The following is a 13,209-nucleotide window of genomic DNA, read 5'->3' on the forward strand; positions in this document are numbered from 1 at the left end:
ATATAATGAACCACACCAGGAGGCTTCTGTTCACTGGGATGGTATTAGCATTGTGTGGTCAAAGAATATAAACTCTAGGTCTTAGTTCCCTGGGACATGGCCAACATCCTGTGGCTGCATACCACAAGCTCCCTAGTTTACTAAAAGCATGATATATCCTGGAAATGGCAAGAAATAGAAAAAAATGCTTAGACCATCCAGAAGTTTCTGCACATTGGACTAATTTCAAAATGCCTTAAAATTCTTAAATTGAAATTGTACTTAAATATAACGAGATTTCAAAATAAGGTAGCTATGCATGTTTGATAACATTTCACTGGATGTTTTAAAATTACAAATCCAATAGATTTTTATCTAATTCCTATTCTCAGATTCCTCTTATATAGTTAATATATAACTATATAATATATAGTATATAACTATATCTATAACTATATATATATATATATTATTAACTATGACTATTAACTATGACTAAGCTTCTGTGACCAGCAGATATTTTGCAACAATTAGCAAGTTTTGATGGGCTAAATAATTCCTAAATGGCAATAGCTACAAGGTAAACAAACTGGTACAATATAATTAAAATAGTACAAACAAGTCTCATCCATATGTACAAGTAGCTTAAATACATTTATCTACTGCTACCTTGGGCAAAACATTTAATAATTAAAAACATTTTGGTAAAACATGTCTACTAAATGTAAACCTATCTGGTAGCTTAAATAAAGAAACAGATAAGTATTGTATACACAAACTGTATACTGGATTTTACAGGCAATTTAAAGGATTTTCAAGGGTAATTTTGACTGTATTTGGTTTGTACTCATGCAATGACTTTAGAACTCAATGTCTGAGCAAGATGGGGACTCAACATCCATCAATGAGGTTAGGTTTATGGCTGTAAAAGCCAGGTACTCTGTTTTGAATCTTTGTCCTGGGAGTGTCCAAGGTCACAGATTTCTTATCTATACAAGGGGAACACTGAGAGCACCTACCCACAATGTTATTTTGAAGATTAAATAAGACAATGCATTTTTAATCTTTATAGTGCTTGAAACATGGAAACTGCTCAATAAATAGTAGGTTTGTCTATCAAGGTTCTAATCTTGCCTGTATAGCCTTGACCCCAGAGGCTATGCTTGCTTAAGGCTAGATTTATTTCTTATTTGAATGAACCCAGATATTCAGATACTTTCTGCAAACCTCCCTTTTTCTAACTCTTCTTAGTCCCAAATCATGTTGTTAGAAAGAAAAATGAGTTTCAGCTCTGTAATGATTAACAGGCATTGAAAGTTATCATGGTCCAATATTAGTACTTCATTTTCCCTGATAACTGACCTGATCAAATGCATGTATTGAGCCACCTTCTGAATTAAGATGGACCTCCAAACTGTCTATGAGTTGATCCATATCTGGAAAAGAGACAAGGGAAATGCAACTTTTAGAATAAGATGTACCGCACTATATGCACACAGCATGCCATATACCTTTACTTAAACCTGTCTGTGTTTAACAAACATTATTTTTCAGGACTTATTAGATGTTGAGAAGTTATTAATTGGGAGACATTTCTGATTTACTCTACTCATTTAGATGGCCCTGACTTGTATCCAACAATACTTGCTGTCCCATATACCCAAATCCTGTAAGCAGCTGAATCTGTTTATTCCAGTCTCTCCAACCTGCCTTACCTCCATAGGAATATCAGCAGATCAAAGCATTTCCAGGGTCCTCCCTTTCCTAGTCTAGTTCTCTGTGTAGGGAGTTCAAAGTTACTTTATGGGTATTTACCCCCAAGGAAATTTATTTACACATCAAGGCCAATTGTCCTGAGAGAAGCATTTTATCTCTGCTTCTCTTAAACAAACAAGCCATGTGGGATTAATGATGGCAATTTTAAATTTCTTGGCAGATAGATTCCCTCCTATGACAGGGGCAACTTTGTCACCTCATTCAGCCAGATCATAGTCATTTCCACCAGAAGCACATACCAGATTTTCATTTCAATCAGATTTCCTTTGATCTACGTACAGTCCAATTTCACCAGAGACAAAATCAAAGGGCAAGGAAGTTGAGTTCACAGCTTCTAACTTATTTGGTCAGCTTTCAGATCAACATAAGTGTCCCCAAGTCAATTACACTTAGTTCTTTCATTTATGAACTGGTTGCATTTCAAAAGCAAGTCTATAAATCAGTTAATTGGGATTTTACATACATTTACCTATAGAAATGTTCATTTCACAGGCCACTTCACAGCAGCTGTTCAAGTCATAATATAGTTAAAATGCAACACATGTGGAGGTGGTGCAAGATGGTGGCATAATGAAGTATGGAATTTAGTTTGTATTCCAGAGCAGCTGGTGGAACATCAGTGACTGGACACACAGTATAGGCCAGGTAGAATGAGTAAGATCCCACACAGAACTACAAATCTTTTAAGCCATGGAGATCGGCAACCATCCCCCATGGGCATGGTAGGCTGGTTCCTTGAGAGGAAAGGAACTAGACTTTATTAGTAGCAAGGAATTAGCTCAGACAACCTCCAAATATGGAATTAATTAACAAATTCTGACTAATGAAAATAGGCCCCCAGCCCATATAAACCTGAAATTAGCACTAAAGTTGCCAGGAGTTTTTGCCCCGGGGAGAATGGGGCTGATGGAAGAAAAACCCAGAGGCTTTTTTAGTTGAACAGCACAAATTACTGGAAAAGGGATGGACCCCAAGAAAAGGGGGCACATAGAACCTAGAGATACATAGAGCCCCATACAAACTCAAAATCTTGATTGATAAGCCCAAGGAGTTGGGGTCTGGCTCTGAAAAGGCTTTTTTGCTTGTTTTTTTCCCTCTTAGCAGCTCCTTAGAGAGAACTGGAAGCACTCTCAGGCTCCAACATTGCCTCAGGCAAGGGCCAAACTAAGGTATATCTGAGAGACAAAGTAACTAGTCAGAAGAAAAGGGTTAATTCCATAAATGGTGTATCTTCTCCAAGCAAAGGTGAGCAGGGCCCAGCTCAAGTGTAATCCCTTCTTCAAGGAATTCAGGCCCCAGGGGCTGGAGAACAGAAGCAATCAAAGCCATCCTACTACCTCACCTCTGTTTCAACCAGACCCCAGGAAAGAAGAGTCTGCTGAAATGAAAGGCACCATATCACTTTAAACTGGTGGGAAGACATGGGCAGACAAGCACCACTTGCTGGGCAGGATAGGAAAAGCACCAAGTCTAGAGGCTTCATAGGAAAGCCTAACAACCTGCTGGGTCTTGCCTTCAGCGAAAACTGAGGCTTGCTACTCTTTCCTCCTGAGACATACACCTGCCCAGTCTGGGAAATCTGACTGGGCTCTATAATATCTGAGGAGACTCTACTCAGAAAAAAAAAAAAACGTTCCATATAAGCAAGGCAAGAAACAGAAAAAAAGAACTGAAAAATTCTGATCAGTTAAACAGAACCTATGCTAGAGGTCTAGAATAAGTTGAACTGAATGTAAGAACAGATAGAGAACAAAGCTATCCAGCAAGAAAACCCTAGGTAAAAGAGGGAAAACAACCTCTAGAATAAACTAACTAAGGAAATCAAATGCCGAGATGCCAGCAAAAATAATGAGTCATACTAGGAAAATTGAAGATATGGCCCAATCAAAGGAATAAACCAACACTTCAAATAAGATACAGGAATTGAAACAACTAATTCAGGATGTTAGAAGAGCCAGGCAAAATCTCATAAAAAATCAAATCAATGAGTAGAGGGTGGATATAAAGAAGACACTGGGTGAGCAGAAAGAAAAACTTGAAATTTTGTAAAAACAAATCACAGAATGGATGGGAATGAAAGTCATATTAGACGACATGAAAAAACAATGGAAACCTACAAAAATAGATTTGAAGAGGCAGAAGAAAGGATTAGTGAACTAGAGGACTAGAAATCTGAAACACAACACACAAAAGAAAATATAGGGGAAAAAAGGAAAAATATGAGCAGGGTCTTAGGCAATTGAATGACAATATGAATATACATGTTGTGGGGGTCCCAGAAGGAGAGAAGAAGGGAAAAGGAGGAGAAGGACTAATGGAGGAAATAATCAATGAAAATTTCCCATCTCTGATGAATTACAGATCCAAGAAATGCAGTGTATCCCAAACAGAACAGATTTAAATAAACATACTCCAAGACACTTACTAATCAGATTGCTGACTATCAAAGAGAAAGAGACAATTTTGAAAGTAGCAAGATAAAAACAATTCATCACATACAAGGGATGATGAATAAGACTATATATGGATTTCTCAGTAGAAACCATGGAGGTGATAAGGCACTGGTATGATATATTTAAGATTCTAAAAGAGAAAAACTTCCAACCAAAAATTCTATACCCAGAAAAACATTCCTTCAAAAAATGAGGGGGAGGGCGGACCGTGGTGGCTCAGCAGGCAGAGTTCTTGTCTGCCATGCCAGAGACCTGGGTTCGCTTTCTGGTGCCTGCCCATGTAAATTAATTAAATAATTAATTAATTAATTAAATGAGGGGAGATGAAAATATTTTCAGACAGACAATCACTGAGAAAATTTGTGACTAAGAAACTGGCTCTATAAGAAATAATAAAGGGAGCACTACAGGCAGATAAGACAAGGCAGAGAGAGGTCTGGAGAAGAGTGTAGAAATGAGGATGCAGAGAAAAAATTAGACATGACATAAAATCTAAAAGACACAATAGTAGAAGGAATTACTACCTTTATGGTAATAATATTAAATGTTAATGGATTAAACACCCCAATCAAAAGACGTAGACTGGTAGAATGGATTTAAAAAGAGGACCCATCTATCTGCCATCTACAGGAGGCTTATTTTTGACCCAAGGACAAAAATAGGTTAAATGCAAAAGGATGGAAAAAGATATTTCATGCAAAGAACAATCAGAAAAGAGCAGTGTACCTATACTAAAATCCAACAAATTAGACTTCAAATGTAAAACAATTAAAAGAGACAAAGAAGAAACTATGTATTAATTAAAGGAAGAATTCAACAAAGAAGGCATAACAATCATAAATATCTATGCACTGAGCCAGAGTGCTCCAAAATACATGAGGCAAACACTGACAACACTGAAGGGAGAACTAGACACCTCTACCATAATAGTTGGAGATTTCAATTTCCCACTCTCATCAACGAATAGAACATCTAGACAGAGGATCAGTAAGGAAACAGAGATTTTGAATAATATGATATATGAACTAGACTTGACAGACATTTACAGAACATTACATCTCACAACAGCAGGTTACATATTTTTCTCAAGAGCTCATGAATCATTCTTAAGGATAGAGCAAATGCTGGGTCACAAAGAAAGGTTCGATAAATTATAAAAGATTGAAATGATAGAAGGTACTTTCTCAAATCATAATAGAATGAAGTTGGAAATCAATAACAGGCATAGGGCTATAAAATTCACAAATCTATGGAGGCTAAACAATACACTCTTAAACAACCAGTGGATCAAGGAAGAAATTTCAAGAGAAATCAGTAAATAACTTGAGACAAATGAAATGAAAAGACAACGTATCAAAATTTATGGGATGCAGCGATGGCAGTGTTGAGAGGAAAATTTATTGCTTTAAATGCCTATATTAAAAAAGAAGAAAAAACAAAAAACAGAGGAATTAACTGATCATGTGAAAGAACTAGAGAAAGAACAGCAAACTAATTTCAAAGCAAACAAAAGGAATGGAATATTGACTGTTAGAGCAGAAAGAAATGAAATTGAGAATATGAAAACAGTCTAGAAAATCAACAAATCCAGAGGTGGTTCTCTTAAAAAATCAATAACATCAATGGATCCACAGCTAGGCTGACAAAAAAAAGAGAGAGGATGCAAATAAATAAAATCAGAAATGGAAGGGGAGACATAGCCACTGACCCTACAGAAATGAAGGAGGTGATGAGAGGATACTATGAGCAACTATATGCTAATAAACTAGACAACATAGGTGAAATGGACAAATTCCTAGAAAGGCATGAAAAACCAACATTGACTCAAGAAAAAATAGACAACTTCAACAAACCAGTCACAAGTAAAGAAACTAATTCAGTCATCAGGAAGCTCCCCAAAAAGAAAGTCCAGGAACAGATGGCTTCACAAGTGAATTCTACCAAGCATTCAAGAAAGAATTACCACCAATCCTGTTCAAACTCTCAAAAAAATTGAAGAGGAAGGAAAGCTACCTAACTGATTCAATGAAGTTATTATCCTAATACCAAAGCCAGACAACAATATGACAAGAAAAGAAAATTATATACCAATCTCTTTAATGAGTATAGATGCAAAAGTCCTAAAAAAGTACTTGCAAATTGAATCCTGGAACACATTAAAAGAATTATACACCATGACCAAGTGGAATTTATTCCATCTATGCAAGGATGGTTCAGCATAAGAAAATCAATTAATGTAATACACCATATCAAATTTTACAAAAAATCATCTTGTTGATGCAGAAAAAGCATTTGACAAAATTCAACATCCCTTCTTAATGAAAACACTTCAAAGGATAGGAATAGAAGGGAACCTCCTTAACACGATAAAGGGAATATATGAAAAAAACATAGCTAACATCATCCTTAATAGGGAAAGACTGAAAGCTTTCCCTCTAAGATCAGGAACAAGACAAGGATGCCTACTGTCCTCATTGTTATTCAGCATTTTGCTGGAAGTTTTAGCCAGAGCAGTAAGACTAGAAAAAGAAATAAACGGCATCCAAATTGGAAATGAAGAATTAAAACTCTCACTGTCTGCAGATGACATGATACTACATGTCAAAATCACGCAAAAAATATCTACAGCAAAGCTACTAGAGCTGATAAATGAGTACAGCAAGGTGGCAGAGTACAGGTGCAATGTCCCAAAATCAGTAGTGTTTCTATACACTGGTGAAGAGCAATCTGAGGAGGATATCAAGAAAAAAATCCAGTTACAATAGCAACCAAAAGAATAAAATATTTAGGAATAAATTTAACTAAGGATACAAAAGACCTATACAGAGAAAACTATAAGAAATTGCTAAAAGAATCACAGAAGACCTAAAAATGGAAGGGCATAACGTGTTCATGGAGTAGAAGACTAAATAGAGTTAAGATGCCAATTCTACCCAAATTGATTTATAGATTCAATGCAATACCAATTAAACTCCCAAAAATGTACTTTGCAGAAAAATAAAAACCAATAACCAAATTTATTTGGATGGGCAGGGTGCCCAAAAAGCTAAAAATATTTTGAGAAAGAAAAATGAAGTGGGAGGTCTCATACTACCAGACTTAAAAGCATATCATAAAGCTACAGTGGTCAAAACAGCCTGGTACTGGCATAAAGACAGACAAACTGGCCAATGAAATCAAATTGAGTGTTCAGGAATAGACCCTCAAACTTCACAGTTAATTACAGCTTAGGTAATCCCTCATACATAACTTCTCTAATTTTCTTTCATTCTTTGCCAAGATTTTCCAATTTTTTTTGAGGGGTGCATGTTCCAGGAATCGAACCCAGGTCTTCCACATGGTAGATGAGCATGCTACCATTGAACCACCTGGACACCCACTTTTCCAATTTTTGTACTTGAAAAAATGCATTTCCTAACTCTAATCTATAGACAATGGATCTTTGATTACGCAGTCAAGCCAACCTACCTGCGACAGAGCAGCCTCATCCATAAATGGTGTTTGAAGAACTGGTTATCCATATGCAAAAGAATGAAAGATGATCCATTATCTCAAGCCCTATACAAAATTTAACTCATAATGGAAAAAAGACCTAAACATTAGAGCTAAGACCACAAAACTTTTACAAGAAAATGTAGAGATATATCATATAAATCTTATAACAGTAGGTGGTTTCCTAGATCTTACCCCCACCCAAAGCACAAGCATTGAAAGAAGAAAGAGATAAATGGGATCTTCTCAAAATTAAACAGTTTTGTGCATCAAAGAACTTTGTCAGGAAAGTTAAAAAAAAAAGCAGCTTACGCAATGGGACACAATATTTGGAAACCACATATCATATAGGGGTTTAGTATCCAGAATATATAAAGAGATTCTTCAACTGAACAAGAAAAAGACAAACCAATTAAAAAATGGGCAAGACACATGAACAGACACTTCTCTGAAGAGGAAATACAAATGGCTAAAAGGCACATGAAAAGATGCTCAACTTCACTTGCTATTAGGGAAATGCAAATCAAAACCATAATGAGATATCATCTGACACCCAATAGAATGGCCATTATCAAACAAATATAAAACGGCAAGTCCTGGAGAGGATGTGCAGAAAGAGGCACACTTATTCACTATTGGTGGGAATATAAAATGGTACAACCACTCTGGAAGGCAGTTTGGCAGTTCCTCAGGAAGTTAAGTATATAATTGCCATATGATCCAGCAATCATTTTACAAGGTATATATTCAGAGGAACTGAAGGCAAGGACATAAACAGACATTTGCACACTGATGTTTATAGCAGCATTATTTACAATTGCCAAAAGATGGAAAGAGCCCAAATATTCATCAATGGACAAGCAGCTAAACAAGATGTGGCATATACATATGATGGAATATTATTCAGCTGTGAGTCAGAATAAAGTGATGACGCATGTAACAACCTGGATGAATCTTGAGGACATTATGCTGAATGAAATTAGCAGAAGCAAAAGGACAAATACCTTATGGTCTCACTAATATGAACCAATATTAATGAGTAAACTTTGAGAGTTGAAGTAAGAAAACAGGTTATCAGGAGATAGAAATAGGGTAGAGATTGGGCATTTGGTGCTAAAGGAATACAGACTGTGTAACAGGACCGATTGTAAAAATTTAGAAATGGATAGGATAATACTACCTGATTATAGCACAATAATATACGTACACTGAATGAAGCTAAATGTGAATATGACTGAGGGAGAAGGGCTGGGGGCATGTACAAAACCCGAAGGAAAGATAGAGGATAAAGTCTGAGATGGTATAACTTAGGAATTCCTAGAGTGAACAATGATGGTGATTAAATGTACAAATATAAAAATGTTTTTGCATGAGGGGGAACAAAATAATGTCAACATTGCAAGGTGTCGAAAATGGATGGCTTACAGGAGAGAGTACAATCAATGCAAGCTAGGGTCCTTAGTCAACAGTAACACTGTAATATGCTTCCATATTCTTCTCGTTTGTTTTCTTCACTAATGGATTCCAAATGTCTAGAACAGTGCCTAGCACATGGCAGATCCTCAATAAATCTTTGCTTAAGAAATAAGGGTGGTCTATCTTACTAAGATGGTATAATCTAGGAATGCCTAGAGTGTATAATGATAGTGACTAAATGTACAAATTTTAAAATGTTGTTGCATGAGGAAGAATAAAGGAATGTCAATACTGCAGGATGTTGAAAATAGATGGTAATTAATATTTTAAAACTTTAATTTATATGTGAGACTAAAGCAAAAAATGCTTATTTGGTACAAAATTATATTTTGACTAGTGCATTTCATAACATAACTTATGTGGACAGCTTAATTGAACATCACAGTACATGGAACCTTGAGTAGGGCATGAGATTTTATAGATTTGTCCAGAGTAATGCCCCAATAAATCCAAGAGTGATATGAACAGTGAATAAAAAAGTACTTGCAAAGTCCCCTTAGGAGAATGGTGAGAAAGGGAAAATTCAACTTCCCCAAGTGGAGAATTCTTGATATTCTCACAAACAGTGGGGACAACCAAAGCAATAGGCTGAGCCCCCAATCTTGGGTATAAGGAGGTGGTGGGTTGAGAAGGACCAACTGATGTTGCAGCTACAAGTATGCCACAGCCACAGTCTATATTCGACTAGATCCTTCAGAGAGTCATATGAGCATATCCCACTCTGGGTGACCTTTCCAAAAATTCCAGCTAAGCCTTGGAATAATGAGGAAGAAGCCATAGTCATACTGCGACAACCAGGTGTTGGTGCATAAATATTCTACCTCCCTGGAGGGCTCCCCAGGTTCCCATTTCACAGATACTGATGATTTTATTAAGAAGGGCCTTCCTGAGTGAGACAACAAGCTATTTCTGTCCCTCATCAGGGGCTATGTAGCACAGATGTTTATGTGAGCACATGCCAAGTGAGAGAGCAGGGCATTTGTGTGTGGGGGGGTTGCCTAGGGTGCACGTGTGCAGGCAAGAAAGCTGGGGTGCAGAGGTGAAGAGGTCAGTGCACGAATGCATGGGCAACCGGAAGCAGGGAGGATGTGGATCTGTGCATGTACGGGTCTGGGGCTGGGGCCCTGGCGTGTGCTGGTCTAGGAGGTAGGGCTTTGGGTGGGCTCTTCATGCTTGGGGCAAGGGCTTCCGTACTAGGGATTCGATTATCCCCATTGTGTTTAGGGATTCCAGCTAAGTGACAGCAGTTGCAACAGTAATATCTGACCTACAGAGAAGGGCAACTACAAAGCTCTTCAGGGTTGATGACACTAGTCTCACAAATTTATTTCTCACAGTTCTGGTAAAAGGTGCATCCTCTGGACATTCCTGGGGTTTATGATCAGTTTTCCATGATAAATCCACTCTATTATTCCAATCTTTCTAAGCCATTGTATCCCCTCATCTGCACTATACCAGGGCAGTTCTGGCATTTCAACCTCAGATAGGGTCAGCCACCTTTTGATCCATGTTTCAGCCAACCATGCAAACAAACTGTTAATGCCTTTTCTAACCCCTCAAGCTATAACACTTAATACAGAATCTCTGCTTAGTGGGTCCATATCAATAAATTGAGCCTGATCCAGCTTTATATTCCTCCCAGTATTATCCCACACCCTTAAAATCCATTATCACACATATTCCCCTGTTTCTGTCTATATAAATTTGAAAACTCATATGGTTCTTTTGGAGTATAACAAACCTCCTCATAGGTGACATTTTGTCCCTCACCTTTTGGGGCTTGTTGGGATTTCAGTCTAGTTATAGGTCTGGTAGAAATGAGGGATGGTGGGGGTGTGTCATGAAAAGAGTTAGAAGTATCTTCCAAGCCCTTTGCTTCTGGGCATTCATTTGCAGTTTCATCTGTGAAACATGATTAATCAGTCTAGGGCAAATCCCTTCAAGTGGAGGTTGGGTGGCCAATTCCTCAGGGAAGGCTGTCAGTAGGGTGGCTATGACTTCAGGGCAGACTACTACAGGGTTATCTAGAAAAGACTCAGCATGACCTAGGATTTCAACCTCTCCACAGAACATCATTATCGATCAATATGTCATCATCCCATTTTTCAGGGTCCCATTCCTTTCCAATCAATGCCCTCACTTTAATGGCGGACACCATGCAAGATTGAGATTTCAGTTTACATTGTAAAGTCACTACTGTAACAATAAGATTTTGAGTCTGGTTTTCAGGGATCTCAAGTATGCAGCTACAGGAAATAAGATTTTCCTTCAGGGCACTCATAGAAATATTTACATCTGTCAAACAGTGCATAAGCTTCTCATTTGAAGCCTTCAGCTCATCCCTTTCCCTCTACAGCATATCTAACAACAACCAGCCAACATCTCTATACTTCCTATTTCCAAAATCTCCATAAAGGTGTCAAATACATTATACCCCAGAGCCTGGCTTCATATAAGCGAAGCATTAGAAGAATCCAATGGTGATATTTTGACTATCTCTTTTGCCAATTCACCCCATGGATTGGTAGTGTCATTCAGATTATGGGAACCAGAGTCCTTAGTACCTTTGAGTCCAATCAGAGTAGAAAACCAACCATAAAAACCCATTTTTAAGACTCTGTTTCTTAAGAACCAATCCTGGTACCAATCTGTATTAGCTAAGGTTCTCTAGAGAAACAGAACCAGCAGAAGATATCCGTAGATATCAAATTTATAAAAGTGTCTCATGTAACCATTGGAACATAGAATCCAATGTCTGTAGGGCAGGCTGAAAGCTGGTAACTCCACTGAAGGCCCGAAATGAACTCTGAGGAGAGGTTGCCTGGGCAACTGCGGGAATTTAAGGGTCCAAGATCTGTAGGGTAGGCTGCAAGCTGGTGACTCTAATGAAGTTCCTCAACAAAACTCTCAGGAGAGGCTGACTGGACAACCTTGGAAATGGAAGAGTCCAAAATCTGTACAGCAGGCAGTGAAGCTGGTGACTTAGATGAAAGGTCTGAACAAACGCCACAGGAAAGGCTTGCCGGCTATAGCAGGAACAGTAACTGTCTCTTCCAAATCCTTAAAAGCCTTCTGGAGATTAGATTAAGCATCACTCATTGCAGAAGACACTTCCCTTAGCTGATTACAAACACAATCATCTATGGATCCAGCCAACATAATCATGAATTAAGTTCATGAAATATCCTCATAGCAACAGGCCAGAACTTGTCCGACAAAATGACTGGGTACCACATCCTGACCAATTTGGCACGTGAACCTGACCACGACAACTACCCACCTCATTTTATGAAGCTAACATTACAGTAATACTAAAACTGGGTAAAGATACTACAAAAAAGAAAAACTACAGGCCAATCTCCCTAATGAAAACAGATCCAAAAATTCTAAACAAAATATAAGCAAACTGAATCCAATAACACATTAAAGGAATTATACACCAAGACTAAGTAGGGTTTACATCAGGAATGCAAGGGTGGTTCAACACAAGGAAATTAATCAATGTAATAGAGCACATTAACAAATCAAAAGTGAAAATCACAAGATAATCTCAAATGATGCTGAAAAAGTATTTGAGAAAATTCAGCATTCTTTTCTGATAAAAACACTTCAAAAAGTAGGAACTGAAGAAAGCTTCTTCAATATCATAATGGGCATATATGAAACTTCCATAGCTAGCATGATATTCAATGGCGAGAAACTGAAAGCTTCCCGCGAGACTGGGAAGAAGATAAGAATGCCCATTTTAACCACTATTGCTCAACATTGTACTAGAAGTTCTAGCTAGAGCAATCAGGCAGGAAACGAAATAAAAAGCATCCAGATCAGAAAGGAAGAAGTAAAACTTTCATTATTTGCAGATGACATGATACGATACTTGGAAAATCCTGAGAAATCTATGACAATGTTTCTTGAAGTAATAAATTTAGGAACATGGTAGGATATAAGATCAACATGCAAAAACCAGTAATATTTCTATACACTAGCAATGACCTATAATGGTACAGCCACTATGGAACACAGTTTGATGGGT

The 13,209-nt window shown here is 37.6% G+C and overlaps 1 protein-coding gene across 7 annotated transcripts in view; it reads right to left on the bottom strand.

Annotated features, from left to right (window-relative positions):
* The window catches only part of KLF8 (KLF transcription factor 8), a 267,384-nt gene that overhangs the window by 41,439 nt on the left and 212,736 nt on the right, over positions 1-13,209 (bottom strand). For all 7 annotated transcript variants that reach the window (XM_077145463.1, XM_077145459.1, XM_077145461.1 and 4 more), the window contains one exon: positions 1,342-1,415. In XM_077145463.1, coding sequence (XP_077001578.1) covers positions 1,342-1,413 — 72 coding nt within the window. In that variant the 5' untranslated portion in view covers positions 1,414-1,415. The remainder of the gene's footprint in view (positions 1-1,341; positions 1,416-13,209) is intronic.

This window comes from Tamandua tetradactyla, chromosome X, assembly GCF_023851605.1.
Source record: "Tamandua tetradactyla isolate mTamTet1 chromosome X, mTamTet1.pri, whole genome shotgun sequence".
Lineage (NCBI taxonomy): Eukaryota > Metazoa > Chordata > Mammalia > Pilosa > Myrmecophagidae > Tamandua > Tamandua tetradactyla.